Source organism: Balaenoptera ricei, chromosome 2, assembly GCF_028023285.1.
Source record: "Balaenoptera ricei isolate mBalRic1 chromosome 2, mBalRic1.hap2, whole genome shotgun sequence".
Taxonomy (NCBI): Eukaryota; Metazoa; Chordata; class Mammalia; order Artiodactyla; family Balaenopteridae; genus Balaenoptera; species Balaenoptera ricei.
Window position 1 is genome coordinate 104,362,814 of NC_082640.1, and position 26,717 is coordinate 104,389,530.

General features: G+C 54.7%; 2 protein-coding genes across 7 annotated transcripts; one reads left to right on the forward strand and one right to left on the reverse strand.

The window, feature by feature from the left end:
• The first annotated feature begins 3,292 nt into the window (after nucleotides 1-3,292).
• On the forward strand, nucleotides 3,293-12,364 carry CCDC9B (coiled-coil domain containing 9B). Of its 6 annotated transcripts, none has more exons than XM_059913629.1 (11): nucleotides 3,293-3,451; nucleotides 4,266-4,379; nucleotides 4,663-4,770; nucleotides 5,362-5,517; nucleotides 5,609-5,734; nucleotides 6,412-6,611; nucleotides 6,937-6,995; nucleotides 7,555-7,608; nucleotides 7,708-7,807; nucleotides 8,392-8,434; nucleotides 8,519-12,364. In XM_059913629.1, exons 1-11 carry the CDS (start codon nucleotides 3,440-3,442, stop codon nucleotides 9,062-9,064), a joined length of 1,518 nt encoding a protein of 505 aa, XP_059769612.1. In that variant the 5' UTR covers nucleotides 3,293-3,439; the 3' UTR covers nucleotides 9,065-12,364. The 6 variants fall into 6 exon arrangements, with proteins under 6 accessions (XP_059769612.1, XP_059769613.1, XP_059769614.1 ...); XM_059913630.1 differs by having other exon boundaries at nucleotides 4,663-4,761; XM_059913631.1 differs by lacking the exon at nucleotides 4,663-4,770.
• Nucleotides 12,365-17,202: 4,838 nt separating this feature from the next.
• On the reverse strand, nucleotides 17,203-20,438 carry INAFM2 (InaF motif containing 2). The gene has a single exon (XM_059915583.1). The coding sequence runs from the start codon at nucleotides 19,872-19,874 to the stop codon at nucleotides 19,410-19,412; it is 465 nt and encodes a 154-aa protein (XP_059771566.1). The 5' UTR covers nucleotides 19,875-20,438; the 3' UTR covers nucleotides 17,203-19,409.
• Between the last annotated feature and the right edge of the window lie 6,279 nt (nucleotides 20,439-26,717).

Here is a 26,717-nt window from a genome sequence, read left to right on the forward strand (position 1 = left end):
GAGGGGTTCCCCGAACCATCCTTCTGCCACCTGATGCTTCAAAGGACTTCGGCCCCACCCTGCTCTGGCATGTGTGCTCTTGGGAGTGGTAGGGCCCAGACCGTCCCTGGCATCTAGAGCCTGCCAAGAGCTTGTCCCTCTGGCCCTACCTCATGCATTCTGAGTCCTCCCCACCCAGGGCCAGGCCTGGCCTGACCTGAGAGGCCTGCACTAAACCTCTGGTCAGTAGGAGTCATGACAGCAGTTTCTTGATCCAGGGAGGCGCTGAGGGTGGGGTGGTAGTGCTATGGGCCCAGCCGGCAGGCTGCCTGAAAGGGTGGGGGACCAGCCAGGGAAGAGACACGACCCAGACCTGCGGCCCGGGACGACAGGCCCATCCCTGCGTAGAGAGAGGGAGGGCACACAGTGAAGTATCAGGAGAAACAGCGTTGTTGGGACAGCCAGGAAAAGAGCTGGTCAGGAGGCAGGTGCCTGGCTGCTAGGTTCATCTGAGCCACAAACAGGCTGGGCAGCCTAGGCAGAGGGGTGCTACCTCTCTGGCCTCATCACCAATAAAATGAGGCTCCTGCAACGCATGTGGCTTCTCTGGTCTGATGGAGTTGGGAGGTGGGGGTTATGGGGACTTGTGGGAGGGGCGCTGGGAGCAGAAGGGAGGGGAAGAGGGCCCCCCAACCAGGCTTCGGTAACCCTGCTGCCCCCTAGTGGTGACACAGAGTAACAGAGACATGGTCACCCCTGGGGAACACAATGCTGGTCACACCCTGCCTTCCCTAGACAGGGAAAGGAAATTCACGGTTAGGGACTTTAGCGGACACCGCCTCCCTCAAGGCTGCGTGTGTTCTGGGTGGAGGGAAGGGCAGCCACAGCCAATGCACAAGTACCCACAGCCACGCATAGGATAGCATGGCTTCCTCACTCATGTATTCATTCTGCAAGCGCCGAGGGAGGCTCTGTAGTGTGCAGGGGCACTGGGCCAGGCCCTGGGGATTTAGAGCCCCTTGGCACACCATTCCTGCCCTCAGAGAGCCTCTGTCCACGGGGGAGCAAACAGGCACACCAGAGACCCTGGAGAAAATAGGAGACTGCTCTGAGGCGTGACTATTGTGTGAGTAACACTTGGGAAGCACATGGCCGGCCACCGTGGGGCTGTCTGACTATTGGTTTCTCCTGGGCACATGGGCCTCCAGCCTGCTGGGTCCAGAGGTCTTTGCCACTAGTTTAGGGGAGTCCTTTCCTGCAGGGCCTTCCAGGGATCTGGGTCGCCCTCCCTGCAGGAGAGCTGGATTTCTACCTGTGTCTGCTGCTCCCCGCTGCTGTCCTGCCCCCACCCTGGCTGGAAACAGGCGCAAGGGGTACGGCAGACCTTGCCTCGCTCCTACCGCCTCCTCTATCTACACCTGCCCTCCCCAAACCTGGTCTGGGGACCTGGGTTCCAAAGACAACAGGGAACATAAGGTCTCAGCTGCATCTCCCCCTCCCAGGCTGGTGCTCTGTGGGCCTTCCAGCTCCAACCACACAGCATGGGGCAGGAGACAGGGGGCCCAACTGCCACCCCACCAGGGCCCTGCCCTGACCTTCAGAGACTAGGCTGGAACTCAGTAGGCAGCACGTGGAGAGGGTGGGAGAAGAAGCAAGTGTGTGTGTGTGTGTGTGTGTGTGTGTGTGTGTGTGTGTAGCCTGGGTGCGTCACCATCACTGGGAATGTAGACGAGTCTGACTCAGTAGGAACATCCGGCATGAAAGGAAGAGAGAGCACAGTGGCATTTCCAAGCAGGATGGGAACTCTGGGTGGTGGAGACTGGCCATGGGGTCAGGGGTGCTGCTCCAAGGCCTGGCCTAGAAAGAGGCTAAGCGTGGTGGGGAGGGGAGACAGGAAGGTGTAGTTCAAGGGGAGCAGAGGTTGGACCTCTGACTGCCTGGGCTGGTCTGGGTAGGAGAGAGGGCAGCAGGGCTTTCTGCTCTGGAGACAGAAGGGGACAAGTCATGCATGGAATTAGAGAAACAGGCCTGGTCAATCAGGGATGAGGGGAAATGCAGGGACTTCCGACCTGACCTTCAGGACCTGGAGGTCGGGCACCTGTTACTACTGAACCAGACCCCAGGTGCTCCTGATACGGAGAGACCACCCCTCCTCCCAGAGGCACTAAGGGTGGGATTGCCAGGCAAGCTGCTCCCCTGGGCAGAGACAACAGCCTCAGGTGCTCCGGGAAGATTTGGGGAGAGACTTTCCCAGGAAACATTGCTTCCTTTCTCGGGATCAGAGAGGCTAAAAGGGCCAGCCCTGGAGAGCAAGGCCAGGAAAGGCCCAGAGTTAGGAGCCAAGGGGGAAGGCTGTTGGCCAGCCCTGAGCTGTGGTGGCGCGGACCCTGAGGGATGCTCCCCACACCAAGGGGTGATCTGGACAGCTGAGCGTCCCAGGAGTGACTGTACTTGAAAATACAGGGAAGGGCTTCCCTGGTGGTGCAGTGGTTAAGAATCTGCCTGCTAATGCAGGGGACACGGGTTCGAGCCTTGATCCGGGAAGCTCCCACATGCCACAGAGCAACTAAGCCCGTGCGCCACAACTACTGAGCCTGCACTCTAGAGCCTGAGCCACAACTACTGAAGCCCGTGTACCTAGAGCCCGTGCTCCGCAACAAGAGAAGCCACAGCAATGAGAAGTCCGCGCACTGCAACAAAGAGTAGCCCCCGCTCGCTGCAACTAGAGAAAGCCAGCGCCCAGCAACGAAGACCCAACGCAGCCAAAAATTAAAAATAGGTGAAATAAATATTAAAAAAAAAAAAAAAAAAAAATATATATATATAAAGAAAATACAGGGAAGACAATGTTGGACCTGAAGGAATGAATGACAAATGGTGTTATTTTAGGTGTGTGGTAGTGCTTGGTGGCCTAGGGGAGGGGAGCTTCTTAATCCCTTCGAATTACTTAAACCAGAACTGATGAGGAGAGCGAGGGAACAGGGGACGCTCATTTGAGTTGGGCCCCTTGGACCAGGGAGCACAGTGGGCTGGGCTATAGGTCTTTCTCTACTAATGGGAGGGCCAGAGGGCTACTTGGCTGTCCATCTGCCTGCAGGCAGGCCAGGCTGGGGTCCCACTGGAGCATAGGCCCGCTGTGTGCGCTCAACCCTCCAGGGAGAAGTCCCTGCCGGTCCATCTGGAGGTGCCGGGGCAGGGCAGGGAGAGGGGCTGGGCAGGGCCAGCTGGCTGCCGGGGCCCTGATCCTCGCCCTCTGAGGGTGGATGGTGAGGGCGGTGGCCACGGCGTTCCTGGCTGGGAGCCCAGAGGAGTCTTTTGTAATCACAACATGATCTCGTGTGCTGGGCGGTGAAGCCGGCAGGGAGAGGCCGGCAGAGGCCCGGCTCCGGTGGCTCCAGCTTCCCTCCTGCTCTGGCTCCCCCAGGGCTGCTCTGGAAATCTCTCGGTGCCTGCTGTTGCCATGCACTCGGCTGTGAGTGGCACCTTGCCTTCGGCGGGGGGCTTCTTGGGGCTGGGACACCAGGCGGCCACACTCTGGGGGCAGCTGGGGGCAGCTGGGCCTGGGAGGAAGAGGGCTGTGCCTATGCCGGTGGGGGGCTGGGTAGGGGCATCGGCCACAACGGGGTCCCTGCAGCCAGAGAAGGAGGGACTCGGGGATCTCGGTGCTGAGGCACAGTGTGCCCCGGGTGGCTCCCCCACTGGGCCTGCCCTCAGAGCTGGCTCTTTCCTGCCCCGACTGACTGCCGGCAGCTCAGGGCCTGGAGAGGCTGGGCCTGTGGGAGTGGCCGTTTCCCACAGGCTGGGCACAGGTTTGGGGAGTGGGGTCCAGGGCCTGGGAGCCGAGGACAGAGCAGGGGCCTCTCTTTTCACCGTGGTTCTTGGCCTGGGAGCCAAACAACCCCCCCCCTCGACCTCCTGAATACCCTGGCAACTTCCCAGTCACGGCAGGTTCCGCTGCCAGAGCCATTTATAACTCCCATTCCAGGCTCTGCTCGGCATTGGAGCTCCCTGGAGAGCCGGGGGGAGGGGCAGCCACTGCTGGGAGCTGCAGGCCTGGGTATGAGGCCCCGGCCTGGGCCGCGGAGGTGGCAGGAAGATGGGCAGAGAGGCCAGCGGGGTGGGGCTGGGGCCCTTCCATGGGCCATCTCCCCACGTGACCCTCACTCTGGGCCTGGAGTCTGCTCCTTGGGTGGTAAGAACATGGTAGAGTGGGCGAATGTGAAAGTCGAGGAACTGGTAAGGGATGGGCCCAGCAGTCAGGAGCTTGGGCCCCCTGGCCTCTGCAGGGGCCTCATGGGGCCGAGTCCCCAGTGAGCAGGCAGGAGGAGAAGGATGCAGAGCTGGACAGGAGGATCGTTGCCCTTCGCAAGAAGAACCAGGCCTTACTGCGCAGGTACCAGGTGAGTGGGCTGTGATGGGCCGGGAGGACTGACCGGGTTGGCACTCCCTGCCCGATCTGCAGACCCTGAATGGTTGTCTCTCCCTGCAGGCTCTGGGCCTGGGACCAGGGTTAGGTTGGGTGTGTTCCATCTCAGGGGCTCTGTGAGGGTCCTGGGGACTCTGTGATGTAGTGCCTCTGCCCCCTGGTGTCCCACTGGTGTCTCTCTGTGTAGGCCTGTTGACATCTGTGTCTCTGTGCACCTGGGGGGCCATGGCCTGTGCTGACCCCGGGCCCTCCCACAGGAGATCCAGGAAGACCGTCGGCAGGCAGAGCAGGGGGGCATGGCTGGGACCACGCCGGAGCTCCTCCGTCCTGACGGCCTCACTGTCACCATCAGCCAGGTTCCTGGAGTAAGACCCACCCGGCAGACAGGGTGGGGTGGCAAGGAGGTGGAGGCCCAGCCCGTGCCAGGGGAGCACAGCTGCCCCCGCTCCTCTGCTTCTCCCGCTTACATTCTGGGGCATACCTACCAGCTCCCAACCTCATGCAGCCCAGGCCACTGCTGGCCCCCATCCCCAAAGAGCCACAGCTGAAAGGTGACCAGATAGAAGCCTCTTCATGCCCTTTTCCAGCCCCAGAGCTCAGCACCCGTATCCCCAAGCACAGGCCGCTCGTAAACCCCAAACCCCAGGGGCACAGAGACGTTGGGGCTGAATGCCAGGAACAGCGTCTGAGGGACAGAGCCTCATTGTCTGAGCGCTTTGGATTTCCCAGCTCAGAGATGATGGGCCACTGTGGAGTCTTGGGCCCCTGGGTGGCCCCAGGCCCGGATAACCTAATGCCACTGGTATGTGAACGCCTCGCAGCGTCAGCTCCTCTGTGGGCATCCCAGGGAGGGCCAGGGCTGGAACCCAGCCTGGGGAACCACCCAAAGGACCCAACCCCCAGCTTCTGTCCAGTGCCGTCTATGTGGCCTGACGGCACGGCCCCTCATTCTGCAGGGGAAGCGGGTGGTCAGCCGGAACTGGGCAAGGAGCGCCCTTGGACCTGGAGCAGCCAATGAGATGCTTGAGGATGAGGAGGCAGAGGCCCACACTGGTGCCTTCTGCTTGGGGGAGCGGGTGGAGCTGGCTGTGACCATGGAAAACAAAGCCGAGGTGAGCAGTGCTGGTGGGGGACGCCCGGGCACCAGGAAGGCAGCCTCTTCTTCTCTGGCTCTGCCACACTGCCCATCCTCGCCTTCCCCAGGCCAAGCGGATCGTAAGTGAGAAGCCCACCAGAGCAAGGAGCCAGGGGGCAGAAGGGTCACCTGGAGGGGGCTTGGGCCGGAGCCCCTCCATGCAGATGGCCATCAGCTCAGATTCTGCCCGGAAGGTAGCTCTTCAAGAGGGGCTGGGGACATGAATGTGGTGGTCCCCTTTTGGGGGAGGCATAGAAGCTGAGTCACATATGTCCCCATTCGTGGGGACGTGGCCCAGGCAGGACCTGCAAGAATTTCCCACTCCTTCTTCCTTTCTCTGGCCAGTCTCCACGTTGGGTGGGTCTTGCAATGAGAGACAGGGTAAGCCAGGGGTGTGACCTGGCCCCTTACCCTGCCTGGACCTCTGGTAGCAAGCTCGGGGGCGGGGTGTCTGGAGGTCCGTCAGGAGGGTGTAAGAGACTGGCCATGTGCCAGGTGTGGCCTCTAGGTGGCAGCAGCCCCTAGTCTTGGCTCTCGCTCACAGCCACTGGGTGCCTCTCCACCCTGCCTGCACCTGACCACACACCCCAGCAACAACTCTGTGGATAGATGCTGTTATTACCCCCATTTTACAGATGAGGAAATGACACACAGAGAGGTTAAGTAACTTGCCCAAAAGACACCACTAACGCGTGGACGGAAACCGTGTCTATAGCAAACAGCATGTTAGAGATGGAATGGATCTAATTTTTTTGGTGGGGGGACCTCAAGACCTTGAGAGAGGAAGGGGTTAGTAGACTCTGGATCCCCATGCCAAGCTCAGGGCTCTTTCTGCTTCGACCCCATGGTGCTTTGTGTCTTCTCCCTGCAGGGTGTCCGGGAGCCCCAGAGTCCAGGCCTGGTCCCAGGCCCAGCTCCCCGCCGGCCAGTGGGGGGCCCCCCGGAGGTGGGCTGGGACTACGCCCAGTGGAAGCAGGAGCGAGAGCAGATCGACCTGGCCCGCCTGGCGCGGCACAGAGACGCACAGGGTGACTGGCGCCGCCCGTGGGACCTGGACAAAGCCAAGCCCACGTGGGTGGCAGGGCTGGGCATCCTGCTGCGTTGACATGCTTGTGGGGCTGAGTCGGGCTAACTGTGGGTGTCTCTTGGAGGGCTGCTGGGACCCTCCCCAGGGTGGTGAGGCTCTGCCTGACCCTCTGTTCGGACCCTGGGCTCAGGGCTGTGTGTGGGCACTGTGTTTCCCATCTTTCTCGGGCCCACCCTCTCCATGCTGTCCTTGGTTCCGTGGCTGGGCTTGGGGCTGGGACTGGGGCAGGAGGTGTCGGCCCACCAGCAGCCTTGCAGCCTCTGTGCTCCCTGCCAGCAGCCAGCCTGACTCCCTCTCTCTGCAACGCAGGCCACAGGACTCCAGCAAGCCTCGGGAAGAGGGCCCGGCCAGGGTGGGCAGCACGAGGGGTGAGCCAACACCCACCCCTCCTGGATTTTTTCACCCCTTGCCCCCGCTTCCTCTCTGTTCCCTGTCTCTTGGTTTACCACTTATTTTCAGAGCTGGAAGGAAGCATGGAAGGACATCTTCCTTCCTCTCCCTCCCTATCAGAGGAGGGCACCATGACCTCCCTTCCCATCCTCCAAACCCACAGCCCCTGTCCTGGATTCTGACCCCAGAAGGTCTGGGGAGAAGGGCTCACCAGGAAGTCAGCGCTGGGGTCCTTTTGAGGTGTTGGTCCCTCGTGGGCGGCAGCTGCCCCTCGCCTGTTATAGGAACAGAACTTTGCGTCGCTGGCCCCTCATTTTACACACAAGGGAGCTTGAGGCTGGAGAGGCTCTGCCGGTCACCTAGTCAGGAGTGACACAGCGAGCACAGGGATACAGCTCCCCTGACCCCCAGGCCAGGGCTCTTTTTTGGGAGCCAGAACACTCACAGCTGGCAGCTTCCCGGTCCCGAAAGAACTGATGTTCCTGCTTTGGGTCTTTTGTGACACCCACCCTTTCCCCATTTCCTTTTTCCACTTAGGCCCCAGGGGCCACCGAAAGCTACAGCCCCCACCGTTGCCCCCTGATGGCAAAGGTGAGTTGGGACAGGACGAGGAGCAGGTCCCACGTGCTGGTGAAGGAGCTGGGCTGCTATGGGCCTCTTCTCTCCTGATTTGTGGACCATCTCTTACAGGCGGTACTACTCAGGGTGGGCAACCCAGCAGACCTCTGGTGGCGCTGGCCACACGCAGCAAAGCTCGGGGGACAGAGAGGCTGACTGGCAGGGCCCGCAGGTAACATGTGGCAGGGAGCAAAATCGAGGGAGGCATCTGGGCTCCCTAATTTCCTGGCCCTCCCCTGCCCCTGGGAGGTCAGGCCCAGCACTGGCCCAGGTGCCTGCTCCAGCCCCCGGGGCCTCTGCCTCTTGGCTGACTGCTGCCTTGTGGCAGGTTAATGAGATGCGGGGAGAGGCCATCAGCAAAGGCAGCAGCAGCAAGAGCCTGGTGTCCAGGGAGGCTGGTGGTAATTACAGCAGTTACCTTCCCCTGGGAAGTCAGGCGCGCCTTTCCCAGGCAGCGCAGGCCGGGACACGCACGGAGTCCCCACAGAACTCAAGGTGCTGCAGGCTTGGCCATAAACAGCAGTTGGGGACCTGCAACGGGGCCACGGTGGGCGGTGTTCAGAGGAAGTGGCTGGGTTTGGGGAGGAAGGTTGGGCTGGAAGGGAAGCATCCTGGAGCCTCGTCCTGGCTCTGAGTTTCCTCTGAGACCCTTGGGCTCTCGCTTCTCCCTGGAGGACATGGGCTGCTGGCTACGGAGCAGGTGACGTGAAGTGGGATGGGTAGTAGTGGGGCCTGCCATGTTCTGTGTTTCTGCAGGTGGGAAATGAAGGGAAGCAAGGAGGAGCTGGAGAGCCAGGAGGTGGGTACTTGGGCATAGGATGGGGCGGGCTAGGGACATAAGCCCTGAATTCACCAACCAGCAGAGCCAACCTCCTGTTGTCAGGGAAGCCCAAGCACCAGAAGGACTCCAAATGAGAAGGAACATGCGCAGACTCCGAGCAGGATGGAGCCGGGCGGACCCATGAGTGTCCCAGCAACCAGCCCAGCTCCAGCATCAGCGTCGCCAGAGGAGCCAAAAGAGGAGTCAGGAGCTTCGACAGCCAGTCCCGAGCCTGGCTCTCCACAAAACACGGACTTGCTTCCCCTCGACCTCTCTCTAGGATGTGCCAGTAGCCCTGGCCCCGGGGAGGGCACGTGTGTGCTCAGTCCAAGGCCTGGGACCCAGGAGAGCCCTGTGTCCTGGCTGGAGGGTCACGAGCAGCCCCTGGGGTGGACCGAGCCCCAGGCTGAGCCAGAAGCCCAGACTTGTTCTGGGCCCCCCAAAGAGGCAGGGCCCCTGGAACCCAGAGAAGACAGGCCTGGCAAGGCTGGGGCCCAGCAGGTCCTGGCACCTCGAAGCAGACCCCCCAGAGGAGGCAGCCAAAGGGCGAGGGGCGCAGGAGGTATGAGGAGCAGGACAGGGGGTCCTGCCCCTGCAAGAAGATGCTGAGCAAAGCTCTCGGGAGCAGGCGGCCGGGCTGGGGAGGGGAGGAGGGAAGACACTGTCGAGTCTTTGAGCTCTGGGCTGGTGGCTGTGGCAGCCTGGCTGAGCAGTTTGGCAGACTCTCCGGTGGAGTGACACTGTGAAGGCAAGGAGCCAACCCCTGCACCTCACGGGCACCCCCCTGTGCACGTGTGTGCTCTCACCTGCAGGTAGGGCCCCTGGTGTATCCCCACGCCACACCTGGTCTGTGAGGCTGGCAAGCCCTGTCCCAAGCCTACTGCTGCCCAGGCCACAAGCTCCCTGACCATGGCGAGAGGACAAGGCTTGGAAGCACTCAGCACCTGGCTCTCCTGGCTTCCATCACCCCCAGGGCCTGGCCTCCCTCTCCGGCTGCCGGCTCCTGGCTCCTCAGGTACAGGCAGCCTCAGCAGCTGGCATGGCCAGCCCAGGCTCGGGCCCCTTCCTACACCCCTGCCTTGCACCCAGGTGAATCACAGTCCAAGACTCACAGGATGGCCAACCTGGGGATCTCACAAGCAGCTGGCAGCCTCCTGCCTTTCCCTGGGCCTCAGCCTCCTGGAAGAGGAGGCTGAGGCCCAGAGAAAGGGAGGCCACAGCCAGCAGGGACAGAGCTGGGGACAGAAGAGCAGAGCTCAGGTCTCCTCTGTGAAAGGAAGGGTCTCTGGAAAGTCTCTGAAATGGGGCGGGGGGGGGGGAGTAAGGAGGGGCCAGCTTCCTCTCCCCACAGCAGGCGCGGGAGCCCACCGTCAGGGACCTCCTCCCCCACCCCCAGGTCAGACGTGGAGTGCGCCCTGAGCGGGGGCAGAGGGCGCCTGCCACCCAGGGTCGTTTCCTGCCATCTCCAGCTTCCTCTTCCCACCGCCTCCCTGCACTGTGTCACGCCGGAGCAAGGTCTCAGGCAGTGACCCAAGAGGCAGAGAAACAGCGACTCCAGCTAAGTACGACACCAGGACTTGTCTTTCCTACTTAGTCTCCGTTCCCGTCCCTCCCCTGAGGCCCACACAAGCTCCGCACAAGCTGTGGCTTCTTCTCAATTCAACAAACATTTCCTGAGCACCTACTACCAGCAATGCAGCCGGTGGGCGATGGTGACTTTGCCAGCAAGAGGGAGGGAAGAAACCCCTGCATCCGGCAGACCCAGGCCGTGCAGCAGGAGCTGTTCTTGGCTGCAGGTGCCCGACAGGGGCTGGGGATGGTAGTAGGAGCCCAGAGGGAACCATCCCACCGCTGCTCGCAGAGGCAGGCGCGTCTCCCTTTCTCATGGTGTGTACCCTTTGCCCCCAAGCCCCTGCTTGGATCTCCCCACGTGGCTCTGCCACGGTTGTTCCTCTCTGCTGAGGGTCCTGGGCCTCACCAGCCTCTCTGGGTTCTCCAGGGAGTGTCCGGATCATCCCCAGCATCTCTCCAGTGTCAGTGAGGCCTAAACTGTGGCTCAACTGTGTGAGGGCTGGGCCTCCCCACTGGCTCTTGCTCCGCTCTCCACCCCCTCTATTGAGGAAGCACGAGGAGGGGGTGTCTCTTTGGCAGATCAGATTGTTTAGAGCAGTGCCTCTCACACATTAAGGTGCAGAGTAATGCAGATTCTAACTAGGGAGGTCTGGGTTGGGCCTGGGAGCTTGCATTTCTACTAGGCTCCAAGTGCCGCCTCTGCTGCTGCTTCCTGGACCACACTGTGAGAGTAAGGGTTTGGACTAGAGTGTATGGAGGGCTAAGGGCAAAGACAGACTCTAGACTCTAAGGGCTGGCTGCTGGCTCTGTAGGGGATGGGGGCAGGCTGCCGCTGCCCGGTGGGAGGTTCCTGGCCTCAGAGTTGGGTGGGACGCTGATGCATTGGGTAGATGCTTGAGAGTGGGTGGTGTCAACTTCCTGTAGTGGGGAGTGAGAAAGCTGGTTGGGAACGGGATGAGGTGAAGGGGGTTGGAAGAGGTGAGGACTGATCAGAGGAATTTTGGAAAGGCTTGGGAACATTCTGTGCATATGGGAAGAAGACCCCTGTGAGATACGAAAAGGCAAGGGTGAAAGATTCCAAGCTCAAGTTTTCCTTTTGCCTTCCAGTCACACGTGCGTGGCTTTGGAATATGGCACTGGCTCTGGAACTCACGACTCCCAAAGGATGGAGCTGGGGTAGAGCAGGTTCGGGCAGCCTCGAATTCAGATGTCTCCCAAATAATTGTGATCCAGAATTTGAACTCTAAGATTCACAAACTTCCCCCAGCCCCCAGTGCCCCCAACTGTATAGATGTGCCTTCATTAAAGGGTCTGTGCCAAGGCATGTTTGACTATGGGATAGGGATGTAGAACTTGGGCAGAGCTCTGGTTGAGGCCTCACAGCAAGATCTAAGCAGGAGAGGAAGCTGGACAAAAGGGCTATGGAGAAATAGGGCTTCTCTCCCTTCTGGATGTTAGGAGAAAGGGATGTCACAGGAATGAGTCACTAGGGCTTGGAGAGAATGGAGTCTGGCACAGGACGTCTTCGTTGCAGGAGGACTGTAGTGCAAGGCAAGTATCACCGAACTCTTCTCAAAAAAGGGGAGCCCTTCTTCAGGAGCAATGAACCAGCAGCTCTTGTGGCCACCCCTCCTGCTCTAGGATGGAACCAGCTAAGGAGCAGGAGGGAAGGGTAGACATCCCTCCACAAAGCTCGGGGCCATGGAAGGCTGCTCTGTTTCCTTCTGGCTCCTTTGGTTAAAGGCCTGGCTGGGAGCCTTCTTCTTGGATTCCCTTCTCCTCTCCAACCAACAGACAAGACTGCTCCTCAAAGGTGGGAAGTTCTTCATGGGACACGGCTTCAGGATCCCAGGCACAGAGCTGGAGGAACTGACAAGGGAGAGTGCAGTGGGTAGTAGGGAGCCAGCAGGGAGATGACAGCTTTACCTAAGGCCTCAAAACAAGGAGGGCAGAAGAGGTGGAAAGCATCTCTGTCCTGGCCCATATCACCTTACAGAGGGGAGCAGCAGACCACATTGTAAGGGAGGTATTTTGGGGATGATAGGCAGCACGGTTGAGTGGAACAAACATGGGCCTTGGAATCTGAGAGACTGAATCTGAATCCTAGGTCTGCCACCTGCTAGCTGGATGACTCTGGTCAATTTTAACGTCTAAAAGCCTCAGTTTTCTTGCCTGCAAAATGGAGCTAGCAATACCTATGAGGAAGGGTTGTTAAGAAAATTAAAGATGAGAATATGCAAAGTATACCTGGCACACCGTAGGCACTCTATTCACAGTAGCACACAGAAGGCACTCAGTAAATATTTGTCGAGTAAATAAAGTAGCTATTTGTTGTGATCTCTGTCTGCTTGGTTTTCTATCTTTTCCACTGTCTTCTCTTTTAGTCTCATGGTCACTGGAGTCAATACACTCTCAGGGAAACAGGGATGGTTTGTAAATGTTACCCTGCCTTCTAGGACAGTGAGCTGCTTTTAATCCCCCGGGGTAGTCTGGCTGAGTTAAAAGCATCATGAAGTGACTCTGCTCTTACAGGGAATGTTCTTTGCCCTCACCCACCCACTGGATCACAAGGATATCCTAAGCATTTCCCCCTGACTTTGCACACTGCCTCTTGCAGCTCAGAGTGTTTCCTCTTTTCTTCTGTTTACATCATAGCAATCTCAGGAACTCACTCCCCAGAAACAAACTCCTTTGTGGAGTTTGCTCCATGCCTCCCAAAGTTTTATCACCCAAAGGAGCAGCATGCCAGTATTTTCTTATAATCAAGAGACGGGTAATTGGGGATCCCTGGAAGCAGGGGATCCCCAGCTATCTAACAAGTCCCAAGTTTGGAAGGTTTGACCACCAGTCAGCTCCAGCCCCAAACCCTAGCCTCAGGGACAGGAATAACAGGAAAAGATGGCACTGGCCCCTGAAAAGAAAAAATGAAATGGCAAAAATCCCACTTTGGCCATATCTTCTTATTTGGGGGACTAAATCGGGGGGGGGGGGGTCAAGGGAATAGGAGAAACTAAAGGCACCATTTCACTTCTGCCTCTTAAGTCATTTATCAGTGTCCACAGACCCCGCAAGCATCTCTTCCTGAGTGAGGGATATCAGGGCTTACGAGGAAGAGCTGACACAGGGTGACCACAGCCCCACGGAGGGGGAGAAGGCGAGGCTGGGGAAGGCAATGAGAGAAGCCGCGTAAGGCACAGACGAAGGCTGCTTTCTCTCAGCAAGTCTGCCGGCCTACGTCACGGCCTCTCATTAAGCATCCACTTGACGCCGGGGAAGTGAAATAGCACAGACCTGGCACCAGAAAGGACAAATGTGGCACCCACTACTCCTTTTAAGGACTGGCTGGAGGAGCTGCAGGCCCCAAGACAGGAGGTGAGGCAAACACATCAGTACCTTTGTGGGAGGGGGAGGGAGGACTCTTTCAGGCCTGCCTCCTTCTTAACAAGCTCTCCAGGGCAAGCTCTCCTCCAACCTTCAAGAATAACCAACAATGAAGGCTTTTTCCCTTTTAAAACTCTAGGGACACAGTGTTTCCTCTTCCCTCAGCAGGGCAGCGGGCTTCAACCAAGAAAGAGGGTCAAAAGTCACCTTTGGATAACCATCTGTTCAAACAGTAATACCCTAACCCCAAGTTACTGAATCAGAGGGAAAGGCTGGGCCAGTGCTTCTCACATTTTAGCGTGTGTCCGAAATACCCGGAAGGCTAGTTAACACAGCGCGGAGCTCCTCCTCCTGAATTTCTCATTCAGTCGGTATGGGATGGGGCCTAAGACATGGCGTTGCTAACAAGTTCCCAGGTGATGCTGATGCTGGTGGTCTGGGCACTGGTGTAATGTTTACTCCCTGCCCCTTCACATTTCTTTCCATGCATCATTTTTGCCCGAAGGGACAGTCCCTCCCTTGAAAATATATTAATTACCTCATGTGAGTATACTGTACTTTTATTCCCAAGATCTCGAAGCCCTGTCACACCTGTTAGCTCCATTTGCTCTCATGAATTCTCAGTTGGTTAGGAGGAAAGAGAGAGGTCAAGGGCGATAACCAATGCCACCGCTGAGTCTGTAGGCTGCCTGTCTTCCAGTTCAGGGGTCCCTCCCAAGAGCACACTGCCTGCCCAACACAGATCCTCGTGACATGTGAGCTGCCTGCAGCTCAGAGACTGGCTGCTGTGACTCAGCACTGCCCACTAGCAGGGAGCTGAAGGGACAGGTGGCCTCCAGCACAGGCCGGGGGAGACCTCAACTCATCCTCTGAGCGTGGAGGTAGCACAGAGAGGTAGAGGTAAAAGGAAATCCTTGGTAACCAGCAACTGCTTTTTTGGACAAGTTGGTTTGGGGACTTTTGAGGCTCACTTCGCACACTGTAGGCGATAAATAAATAGTTCTTGAAATAATGGTAGTGGTTTATGGAAAATGTTCTAAGGAGAGTTAGAATCTTACTGCTGATTAACTGATGAGCTATTGTAAAAACAGATTACTGAAGTTAAGGAAACAGGGAAGTAACAAGGGTAGATTCTTGTTGGTAAGCCATTTAGACTGGGCTTGTGTGGGTATCATTTCTTTCCCCCACTGTGCTGAGGAAGTGTTTCTCTTTAGTTTCTGGCATAAGAAATATTTTTAGCATTGGCCCTGGAGTCATCGTGGTGTCACTGTCATGATCTACTTGTGTATCCACAGCCGAGAATCTTGGTTCAGGGGAGTGAATTGCTAGCTCACAGCTGCACTGGGGCACAGGGAAGCTGGTTTGGCTCAGGCGCTCCTTACTGACCAGGTGGCTCAAGTACACTGTGAGCCACTGGGAGCCATGGCTGTTTCTGCGCTTAGGACAGACAGCCTGGTAGAGTCTGGGAGTGTGGTTAAAAAAAAAGATTTCGTCTTTGTATTTTTAAATTAGCTACTGGAGGAAACAAAGAGCGTAACACAGGTTTTCTGGCAGCAGAAACCTACATGTTATGTCAGCAAGTAAAACAGATGCGACCAAAAAACTGTTGATAGAGCAGATATTTTTATAGCTCAAGATTGGCCACAGGGCCAGGACAAAGGAGACAATGAATGGGTTACATATTCTCTGTTGCCTCCTTGAAGCACCACATGGAATACAGCTGTGGGCTCCTGGCGCCTGGCAAGAACAGGCAGGCCAAGCCCAAGCCCCTCAACCTGGCAGTGAAGAAACCGTGGCCAGAACGGCCAGTGCAGCTGTGAGCTAGCAATTCACTCCCCTGAACCAAGATTCTCGGCTGTGGATACGCGAATGGATCACGACAGTGACACCACGATGACTCCAGGGCCAATGCTTTCCAACGCGGTGATCAACCAGGTGGTCAACAGGGCCAGGCACTGAGCTTAGTGCTGGTCCTCTGAAACGAGCAAGGCCACTGTGCTCCCTCCCTCCACCGAGGGAGACGACAAAAAGTACAGCTGTGGCCCTTTTGTTACTGCACTGCAATTCCAGAAATACCACCATTCTCTGCAGACAGGAAGGGGAGGGCAATTATTATCCCTTTTAAATAGCTGTGGTAGTCCTAAAGCTCGGGACCTGACCTTTCAGTTCCCCTTAAAGAAACATGTAGAAACAAGTAGATGCTCTCCACTCAGCATTTCAAAACAGGATATAAATACTCAACGAAAGAACACACTATCTTAGGATTCCCTAGTGAAAACCAAAAAACAAGGTAGACAGAAAAAATTCCAAAGCTGTGGTCTCATATGTGTAGGAATCTCGAGCTGTTAGGAAGAAAAATGTTTCTTATGCCGGAAACTTCAGAGAAACACTTCCTCAGCACAGTGGGGGAAAGAAATGATACCCACACAAGCCCAGTCTAAATGGCTTAGCAAACTCCTCACCCCTCACCCTCCAGAACTACACTTTCGAAAGAGGATTATTTCATCAAATGCAGGCTGTCGAGAAATAAACGCACACGGTCACTTCTAACATAAGCAAACACCTAGAAATGATCCAGGTAGTCCCAGTGCAAAGCAGTTAAAGGAAAATAATCCCCCTTTGCCCAGACCTCTCCTTCCCGGCTCAAAACCTGACGGACAATTTTGCAGCTAATTTCTAACCCTTGAAAATAAAGCTATTCCAACCGCTGCTCCCTGCCACCAGGCCCTGTTCTGGTGGAACAGTGACCTTCGCATTGGCCAGCAGGCTCCTGCTGCACACACTGCTGTATGTGCCCAACGTGTGAAGCCGTGTGCAACTGCAGAAGCCACATGTCCCCGTCTACAGAAAGGAGGGGCTGGCTTGAAGAACTTTGGAAACTCACTCCCCTTCTGCTCTGCCTTACCAAGCCCTCTCACAGAAAGCCATTGTGTGGGCTCAAGAGGGAAATAAAAGAAGGGTGGACTTTTTCCATGCTCCCCTGCGGACCACAAGGTGATGTAAAAGCACAGCAGCCACCCCCCAACAGCTCCGGAGAAGTACAGGCCTCAGGGGGCCCCACCGACACTGGCATCTCACTCGGTTTCGCACTGGGCAACATTGTCTAATAATGAGCTGAGCTCAATTGCTTGCTGTGTATTTTGCAGCACAACTAATCCCTTATATTTGTGCTTTCCACCCACATGTCTTTTATTGTTTGCTCTAGGGAAGAAAAAGCCTCACCTTTGAAGCAACCTACACCTTCTCTCTGCCCTGTGACTCTCTCACCTCCTCCACTGTAGACAAAGCTCTGTCCAACCACTGCAGACACATCCATTCGTCTCCCCCAGTATTAGCACTTCTTGAGCTTTCTAGGGGCCAGTGGTTTAAGGGTGAGAACAGTGATGTTATCTGGCGGCTGATCCTCACCTCAGCTCAGCTCTCAGCCAGCTCAATGTTTATAATAATTCTTAATCTGCGTGCTTACTGGTCCCTTAGCTTCCTCAGCTGGGCAGCTGCTCAGAGTCCTTTAAAAGCAGAACTTTTTTCCAACCATTTTAGGGCTGGCAAAAGGTAGCTGAGCTAGATATCACTGTTCTTCCAACCCCGTGACTGCTTCCCGACTAAGATGGATTCCTGCCACCCTTCAATTTGGTCAAACCATCAGGCACAGAGAACATTAGAGCAATTGCTTTTTCCTCCTACACCTATTCATTACCACCCGTCCACCACACCTTAGACCATTGCCTCTTCCAACCTCTACTCCTTCCCCAAGAAGCATGAAAAGAGAAATGATCAACTTACACAGGCTGACGTAGAGTTCTTAGAATGTATTTTTGTTCACCTGAAAAATAAAACTTTTAAAAAATATACAGGACTTTTTGAGTACAGGTATATCTTAAATGGCTGAATTATAAATAATGTCTCTGGTCACGCTCACAGCTAGAGCTGGAGCTAATGTCCCAATTCCAGTGAAGGCATTAGAGAGTCAGGAGACCAGCAGCTGGACCCACGAGTGGTTTCTCTAGACTCTGATCCATCCCAAAGTGGATTAAACAGTCCAGAGTGCAGGGGTCAGGATGGGGACAGGGGATTAGACTCCCAGATGTTCTCTTGCAAGTTCAAAGGATTCTTGGAATAAGAGATTGATTTACAAATTATTAAAATATAGGACTAAAAATTCACACAGTAAATATAAATTACAGACTATTATTTAAGTTATAAAGTGGCATTTTATGTTTCTTCCCCCAGGCCCTCACCAAAAATTTAAAAAGGCCTCAGGGCTTCCTAATGACCGAAGTGCTCAGAAATCTCCTTCAACCAAGACACCTTGGGGGTGCTACCAGCCTGCCCCTAGGCTATGATAGCTCAGCTGCTATTATCTTGCCCACACCAGGACATGGCTTAAAGCAAGGCTGTTGTCCTGTAAACTTGGATCAGAGCTAACTGGAGTGTAAGCCAGAAAACTGGAGAGACAAATTGTTTCAGGACTCAGGTGGATAAGTTGTTGTTGTTGTCATTGTTTTAAAGTGCCTCATTTCCCAAAAAGGAAACACGAAGGGGTTTGATATCTTGTCACTACCCACACTCAACTGCCTAAAAGCAAGTGGCGGAAGGAAACGGAATTCAAATTGAGGATGTATAATTCTTGCTGCCCCAGAGCTAGCTCTACATATGTCATTTCACTCGATGTTTCCCATCTCAATAAAAGTATAGGCTGCATATAAGTAGAGCTTATCAGGAGAGGTAAAGACAAGCCAATTTAACCTTCCTACGGCTGGTCTATTATCTGGCTATCCAAACACAATCCTGAGGTTGAAGCCCACCTTTCGGCCTTTTGCGTTCCACAGTACAACTCATAACCAGAGGGTGTGCTCAAAGCTCTGGTTTCACAACAGATTTCGTCCTAATCACAGGGCTACACTGTCACTACAGGCTCAGGGAAGAGGGAAGGTGAAGGTGATTACTGGAACAAGACCAGATCTTGAAGAGCAGGAAAAAAAAAAGATAAAACACTTGTGAGCCACTCTACTTACAAAAGCTTGCTCTTCCTAAAAGAACTCTGTGAGAAGGCCAAGGGGTGAAGCACAGAGGCATTGCTTTTTCCCTTCCTTCTTCCCTGGCCCATATCCAGATACTTAGGGCTGCAACAGAAAGCCTCTTAGGTGGCGGCACTAAGGTGGGAAGAGGAGAGCAGGGGATCAGTACATTCCCCACCCTCCCTGAACTGCTTCTACTTCTCCAAAGGTTTTCCACTGTCCTTTCAACAAGTTTAAGAATGATTATACTTTTGTCCTGTCTAACCCTAACGTGTCATAAATCTATCTTTCTGAACTAGGAGGGGGAAAAGGGGAAAGAGCGGGTAATGAAAAAAGTGTTTGTGCCCTTCTGGCTAGCTGCACTTTGGGGGCCAGCAAATAGCCCTTGCTTAGCCCCATCCATCAGTCAGTAGCTACCCAGGGTGTGGGAGAATACATGTAGTTCTATGTCATTATAGCTTCTAGTGCATATGTCAACAACTATATACAGGGATCTATAAATTAAATGCATCTGTGGCCACTGCAACTAGGTTGACGTACCTGAGCTCCACTACTTTTGGTGCCCTCCTCCTTGCGAGAGCTTCGGCTTATTAAAGAAGAGCCCCTACAGCTCCCTCCTTCCCCTGAGTCTTGGGGCAAAGCCCGAGTCACCCCTCCCCGTAAGATACCGAAGAGCTAGCGGCGCAGAACGGTTCGGTGCTGGGATCTCCCCACCCCTCCCCCCATCCCCCTTATGGCTCAGGGCCCTGGCGCAGCACGGTCCTAGGAAGACAAAACCCCGAACCCCCGGAGAATCGTGGTCCCTTGGCTGAAGATCCGGCTTCAGGCCCCTCGCCCCTGTGGCGAGCACGCGATCGTCGGGGGAAGGGAGGCGTTCACTCCCGTGGGGGTCACTACCGCGGGCTCCCCGCCCGGTCCTGCTGCAAAGTCCTGCCTCCGGGCTTGGGGAGGATGGTTTCCGGCCACCCCTGGCACGGAGGGGTTCAACGACTCCCGGGCGCCGCCGCCGCTTCCTTCTCGTCCTCCTCGGCCCCCTGCGGCTGCTCCAGCGGCCCGGCCAGGGGGCTGTCGGCAGAAGGCTCAGGAGACACAGGCCGCGCCGCCTGCAGCGGGGGCGCGGCGCGCGGCGCCTCGCGGCGGGACGACCCCGTGGTGTTGGGCCCCGCCGCAGCCGCCGCCCCTGAAGTCCCGGACGGGCCGGTGGCGTTGGAGCCGCCGGGGGGCGGGCCGGCGGCTCCTCCCGAGGTCCCGGCGCCCACCGGCTGCCAGATGAGGCTGTAGTAGACGGCGAGCACGATGGCGGCCAGCGACACGGAGAGCACGTAAGCGAACACGGTGGCGAGTCGGACCCACTTCTTGTTGGTCTTGGCCGCCATCTTCGCCTTCTTGTCCCCGGTGTAGGTGGCCGGCTTGCCCCGCTCGGCCGGGGCCGCGTCGCGCTCCTTCATGGGAGGGCCCCGGCCTTTGCCCCGGTGCTCCACGGCCCCGGCTGGAGGGGGCCTGGCGGCCTGCAAGGACTGGGCAAGGGGCGGCCCGGTGCCCTCGGTTCCCGGCCACTCGGCTCTCCGCCGCCGCTCCTCACGCCGCCAGCCCGCAGCCCGCCACCGCGTCGCTGCAGCCGCCGCCGGGGCCTGGACCAGTCACCTCCGCCAGCGCCGCCGCCGCCGCCGGCCCGTCAGCTGCTTCCCCGCCGCCGCCACAGCCACAGCCGCCACAGTCGCCCGGCTCCGAGTCCCCATCCGCCGCCGCCGCCGCCTGCCCGGCCGCCGGCCGCCCGGTCTCCAGTGGCCGCGCGGACAGCGCTCTCCTCTCCTGCCCGGCTCCCCCGCCTCTCGCGCCCGCAACAAGGGGCGGGAGAGGGCGCTGCTGGGGGCTGCCTCTTAAAAGGGCGACGGCGGGGTCCGGAAGTGCCGCGCGGGGAGGCGGGCTGCAGGCGGGCGCCGCAAGCCCCACCGGGACGCCCCGTTAAGAGAGAGTTAACGGAGGCTGGCTCTTAAAAGGGCAACGTCGCCGCAGCCCCTTACGGGCTGGCGCGGCGAGGGTGGCAGCCCGGGGCGCTTCTTTAAAAGGGGAACGGCGTCCTTTGGGGCGGAGTGGTGAACTGGAATGGGGGCGGGGAGGGGCGGGGAGGGGCGGTCGGAGCCCAGAGCTGTCAACTCTGGCGCCTCCCCTCTGTGTCCAGACTGTCCGAAGTGACAGGTGGTATAGCAGCAACGGCTTCCGCTCCCAGGTCCCAGGCCTCAGTTTACCCCCAGAAGTGGGGGTGATTTCACGTTGGTGCTCTCGATTCGCGCCCCGTTCCACGTACCCGCCGGGCGGGGCTTTCAGACCCCTTTACACCTAGCGAGCCTGGACCATGTCGTCTGGCGTAGGCAGCCAAGGAAGCTGGAGCGTGCACTGTGGTTACAGCTGGTCGCGCCCTTTCCCAGCCCTCACCCCCGACCCGCCGCCGGATCCCGCCTGGGCTTCAGGGCTCTCCCGATTCTCTGTCCTCGGAGATCCCCGAGTCGGCTGCCCAGACCTTCCAGAGCTTTCGGGACAGTACAAGTGCGGAGCTGTTTCTCCTCCCACTTTAGTCCTGAAGTTTGCAACAGGTCCCAGGTCCCGCTCTGGGGGGATTCCGACTCCCGGGTTTGGGCTTGATTCATGGACTCAAGAGGCTGCCCTGAACCGGTGGAGCGGCTTACAGGGCTTTTCCCTTCTCTGATCCTCTCCGGGTCTCAGAGCCCGGGCGGCTGTTCCCCTGCCATCCTTCCTAAGTGAGGCTTGTCATCCCTCGTTTAGGTGCTGACCAACCCCTCCAAGCTCGGACTCTCAGTAGCCGCTTACCCTGTGCCTTCCCCCTCCTTCAGCCCTCCTCTCTTTTGGCTTCTCTTCTCCCCATTCCCTGTCTATGAGGTTTTCTAGAATTTCTGGTTCTCTCCTCCTTGAGTTCTACTTCCTGTGTTCCCACAGCTGGGTGTGTGGACCGCCTGGGTATCTCAGTGGGTGTGGGAGACGGCCTTGGGGGGGGGGGGCGCGGGGTGGGGAGAGGACTGCGGTCGGTCCTAATTGGGTTCTGTGGGCGAACCACCCCTCCTGACTCCTGGCTTCAGACTCTGTGGGGCTGGACCGTCTCTGCCTTTTCCATTTCCCCTCCTTCTCTACAGGAACCCTTAGCTTCCAGACACTGTGCCCCCTGATGAAGAAGCCCCACCCCACCACTGCTGCCCTGCCTCCCCCACTGCAGAGAAGTCAAGTGGCTACCAGAGCTCAGTGTGCTGATCAGGGCTGGAACTCCAGGCCCATAGCCCAGCCCCTGACTCCTGAAGCTCAGGTGGGAGTCTGCCACTAGCAATGGCCAACTGGATGCTTATTTCCAAGAACAGGCTGCCTTTTTACTTTCTGAGAGATTTTAAGGACATTGAAAGTTTGGAGTGCTTATTGCCTTCTGCAGGCTGATGGGGAAAAGACAACCACTCCTTCCCCATCCTGCTGCCAGGGTGGCCAGAGCCCGTCTAGCAGGGCGACCTGTTAAGTCAAAATCCCTGAATTGCCTCTGGATGTTGAACTCTCTCTCTACCTTACTCTCTGGCCTTCCTGGCAGGACCGATCATACCAGCTGTACCAAGGTGAATTATTCTTAAAAGATTCCAGGTGAGGCCAACCCAAAGCCTCCTTCCATATGCTTCCTTGAATGCACTCTGAATTTCTTCTGTTGCAAATTAAATTTCTTTCTTCTTGCTTGGCTCCCAGCGGAGTAGCAAAACAGCCTGTCACTTTTTTCCACACTGAAGAATAGATATACTTGAAGCCCCTATTCAATTCCTCTCACCCTACTCTTCTCCAAACTAAACAGTGCCAGATTCTTTAACCTGTCATCAAAAAGCCGTATTTATTATCTGGATTTACATAGTGTCTTTTACCCTAGGAACTCAAAATGCTTTCAGGTATAATTGAGGCTCATCTCCCTGGTGCCTGAGCCATTAAGAAACCATTAGTGTATTCCTGTTGCAGGCAACTAAACGGCCCCCTGGTGGCCTGAAAGTGAATATGCTTCTCTAAGTGCCTCTCCTGGACTAAGGGTAGGCAGAGTCAGAACAGAGAATCAAAGGCAGCTTGGGGATAGAATGGGCCCAAAAGGTCCTCTTTTGTAAATACCCTCATGGACCCTAGAACCTTCCCCACAGCATCCCTATGGAGCGCTCTCCAGCGCTAGCTAAAACACCCTCCATGTTGGTGTACGTTATTGTCTGCTCCCTAAGGCAGCCCTTTCAGGCTTCGGAAAGTTCTGACCAATTGTAACAGCAGCAGTTCTGACCAATTGTAACAGCATCCACACCTTTATTATGTGCTAGGCACCATGCTAAGCACTTACATTCCTTGTCTCACAACAATCTATCAGGTAGTTACTATTTATCTTCATTTTAGAGATGAAGAAATTGCCTCAAAAAAGTTCAGTAACTTGCCCAAGGTCACATAGCTAGATAGAATTCAAACCTGAGTCTTTCTGACTCTAGAGCATTAGATACTGATCCCTGTTCTACTCTGCCTCACTGGCAGAGCTGAACTTTGTCTCTGTAGTGGATATTGGGAGTACCACGCACATCACCCTCAGGATGGAGGCTCTCATTCCTCCAGCTGCTAGGAATGTTGGCTACTGATGGCTCACAGCTGCCACTGTCCCTGGGAATTGCCCTGAGGCACCAAAGGAAGCTGTATCTCTCTCTTGGCCTACAAGACCAATAAATAGGGCCAAGTTGCAACAAAACCCAGCCAGAGATGTGCAGGGTTCCTGTTAGGGAAGAGGAGGGCTCTATCCCCAAGGAGCTGCAGAAGTAGCCAGTATGTACTGGCAGGAGCCAGGAGAGGATGTATCGGCTGGATCGAGGGGGAGGTGAATACTAAGTTGAATGAGGGGGAGTTTATTGATATGGGAACGCTCTCCCATGAAACAGGATTTAACATCCTGACAAGGATCCTGGGAGACAGGCTCACCAAGTGAAATGGAAATGCCAGAAGTACCATGGCGGAAGATGGAAGAAGGGTTCAAAAAGCTCAGAGAAGTGGGCATGCCCTAGTGGGTATTCTATGTAAGATCAGAAACCCACTTAAGTTCTGCAGGAGGGCCCAGAGGATACTCTGGTTATCAAAGCAAAGAGGAGTGCACTGGTGAGAAGCTGAGTTTTGGCTGTCCTACGCAGGCCCGGGCTGACAGCAAGGGGCCAAAACAGAACTGGCTCCCTAATAGCAATGGGGATGTTAGGACTGTGAAATGATAGAAACCAGAGATTGGCACACTATTGTAATAAGCAGCAAGTCGCAGTGGCAGTGGGGGGGTCCTGACAATAGAGCTATGCAGATGGTTAAAATGTCGTAGCATCTCTGGGGCAAATTAGTGCGAAGAGTGCCTTTTTTCCACATTTTTGCAAGTCACTTAAATGTGGCTTTATAGACAACAGCTGGATTCTCATATCTGCTTTGGTTGGCAATATGTTGTTTTGGTTAAAATATGTGAAGAAAATCCAACCTCACGAATATATGTATTAACAGTTGGAAAAGAGAGGAACATTTTAAAAGACTTTTCAGCTAATTGTGGGCATTTTCCTTTGATACTACACCAAAACTCAACAAGTAGTATTTTCTTTAATGGTAGTTGTAATGTAGAATATGAAACTATGTCAGTGAACTTTTTGTACTCAATCATATTAAAGTCTATTGATTACCTTGCATTCTGAACGGCTCTTCTACCTATGCATGATTTTGTAACATCCTTTGGTCATTTGGAAAATATTGGTTCATTGAATTATACAGATCTTTCAAATATTGATACAATTAATTATACAATACTAAAAATCATATTTGTTAGTATCATCAGAAAAAGTTTTAAGTATTGGGAATCTGTCAAGTTCATGATAGTGCATACAAGTTTCCTAAAATTCGAATTTTCATTTGAAAGCTCAAATTGTATCATTGGCAAAAAATACTATCAGTTGCTTTCCTCAAAGTCACAGGCCTACTTGGTTTGAATCTGAGAAAATATCTGCCAAATAACCAAGTCTGAATGACCACAGTTTACCTGTCAGTTATTTTGTCGAGTGAAAATGGTGTTCTATGAAAAAAATGGCTAGTTTAGCTCATACTTAATTGCACAATTGCTTTTTCTTGAGAGAACCATTATATTTCTGGGTGCAGTATGGTACCTTCTATTTAATTTCAAAAAGACATGTTTTTAAGGGTTATGATTTAATAAAATTTAACAAATTTTATTGCTTCATTAAGGACATTCTTAAGTGAAACTGACTCTTTTCTTCCCTTCCTTCCTCCCTCCCTCCCTCCCTTTCTTCCTTCCTTCCTTCCTACCTTCCTGCCTTCCTTCCTTCCCCTTTCCTCCCTCCCTCCGTCCTGTCTTTCTGCTTTTCTTTTTCCTTCCCTCTTTTTTTACAATGAACTACCAGAACAGTTTATTGCCACTGCCTTGGTTTGATAAGTTACCAGAAATTTTATCCAACATTGTGTTTGCACCATCAGTGCAAATGTCAACACAGTTAAAAAGGTATATAATGCCTTAGTATTATTATGCAAATATTTTGACCTTGTGAAATACCTGAAATGGTCTCAGGGACCACCAGCGATCTGCAGACCACACAGAATTGCTGAGCTGTACAATGAAAAGAAATCAGGAATGAAAGATCAGGAGTTTGGTGACAGTTGCTCCAATAAAAAGTCACGATACCTTGTCTGGTTTCCAGACCTGACTCAGTTTTCAGACCCAGAACCCTTTTTTTTTTTTTTTAATTTACTTACTTTATTTTTATTTATTTTTGGCTGCGTTGGGCCTTTATTGCTGTGCACGGGCTTTCTCTAGTTGCAGCGAGCGGGGGCTACTCTTCATTGCGGTGCACTGGCTTCTCATTGTGGTGGCTTCTCTTGCTGTGGAGCAAGGGCTCTAGGCACGTGGGATTCAGTAGTTGTGGCACACAGGCTCAGTAGTTATGGCTCACGGGTTCTAGAGCACAGGCTCAGTAGTTGTGGTGCACGGGCTTAGTTGCTCCACGGCATGTGGGATCTTCCCGGACCAGGGCTCAAACCCGTGTCCCCTGCATTGGCAGGTGGCAGATCCAGAACCCTCTGACTGAAGGAGAGGTTGGGTCTCCAGGAGGAAGGCTTCCGTAATACTATGGCAATACAGTAATGATTTTCTACTCCTCCAAAGGGACCTATGGCCATTTACTTGGGTAACTGTACAGTGGGGAAAGTGGAATAGCCAAACATTTTAAGGTCATGCCGTGTCTGAGTTGACACTGATATCTGGAGACCTGAATCATCATCATGGCTGCCTGGTAGAGTGGCCCTACATAAAAATATGTACAGGCTCATGGGCTGTAGAAAACAGCTTGATGAGTTGGTTAGAGGCCTAGAAAGGGAAACAATGGAAAATTGGGAAGAAGAAGAGGCACGTGGATGTATCTATGGGAGTGGACACAAAGTGTGAAGATCTATACATTGCATGTTAATGTCCACCCGAGAGCATCCACCATGGAGGAGAGGCTAAATAGCCAAGTAGATAGAAGGACTTGGCTAGTTGACATTAGCCAGCTTCTGTCATCTACCTCTTGTGCTGGCCCAATAGGCACATGGAAAAGTGGTCACGTTGCCATAGATGGAGGCTACACATAGGCATATAGTGTATGGCGGCAGGGGTGCAAGCAGAATGGGCTCCCACTCACCAAGGCTGGCCTTTTTATTGTTGCTGCCAAATCTCCAACCTGCCAACATCTGATGTTACTTGGTAACAAGGTGACTACACTGCACCTGTTCTAATCGGGAAGGCTTGATGATTCATCTTGACTTGAATCAGCATGTATTCTGGACGGCTTTTTCTTTCCTGCTAAAGGCCTCAACCAGCACCACTCTCTGAGAGCTTAAAAAGTGTTTGATTCACAGATATGGGATCTCATATAACATTACATCAGATCAAAAGTCCCACTTTACAGCAAAAGAATGGGCACACGGTCGTAGAATCTTCTGGGCCTATCACATTCATTGCTACCCACTGGTGAATAGAGATGATAGAGTGAAAGAAAAGCCTTTCAAAGGTGCAGCTGAAGCACTGTTTTAGAGATGATGGGACACCATGCTCCAGGATGAAGTATGTACCCTATTCAATAACTATAATATGGTGCTATGGACCAACAAGTAGGATATAAAAGCCTAATAAACAAGGGGTTGAAGTAGGAATAACCCCACTCACCATCACTCCCAGTGATCCTTTGGGGGGAATTCGTGGTTCCTATTCCTACAGTTCTAGG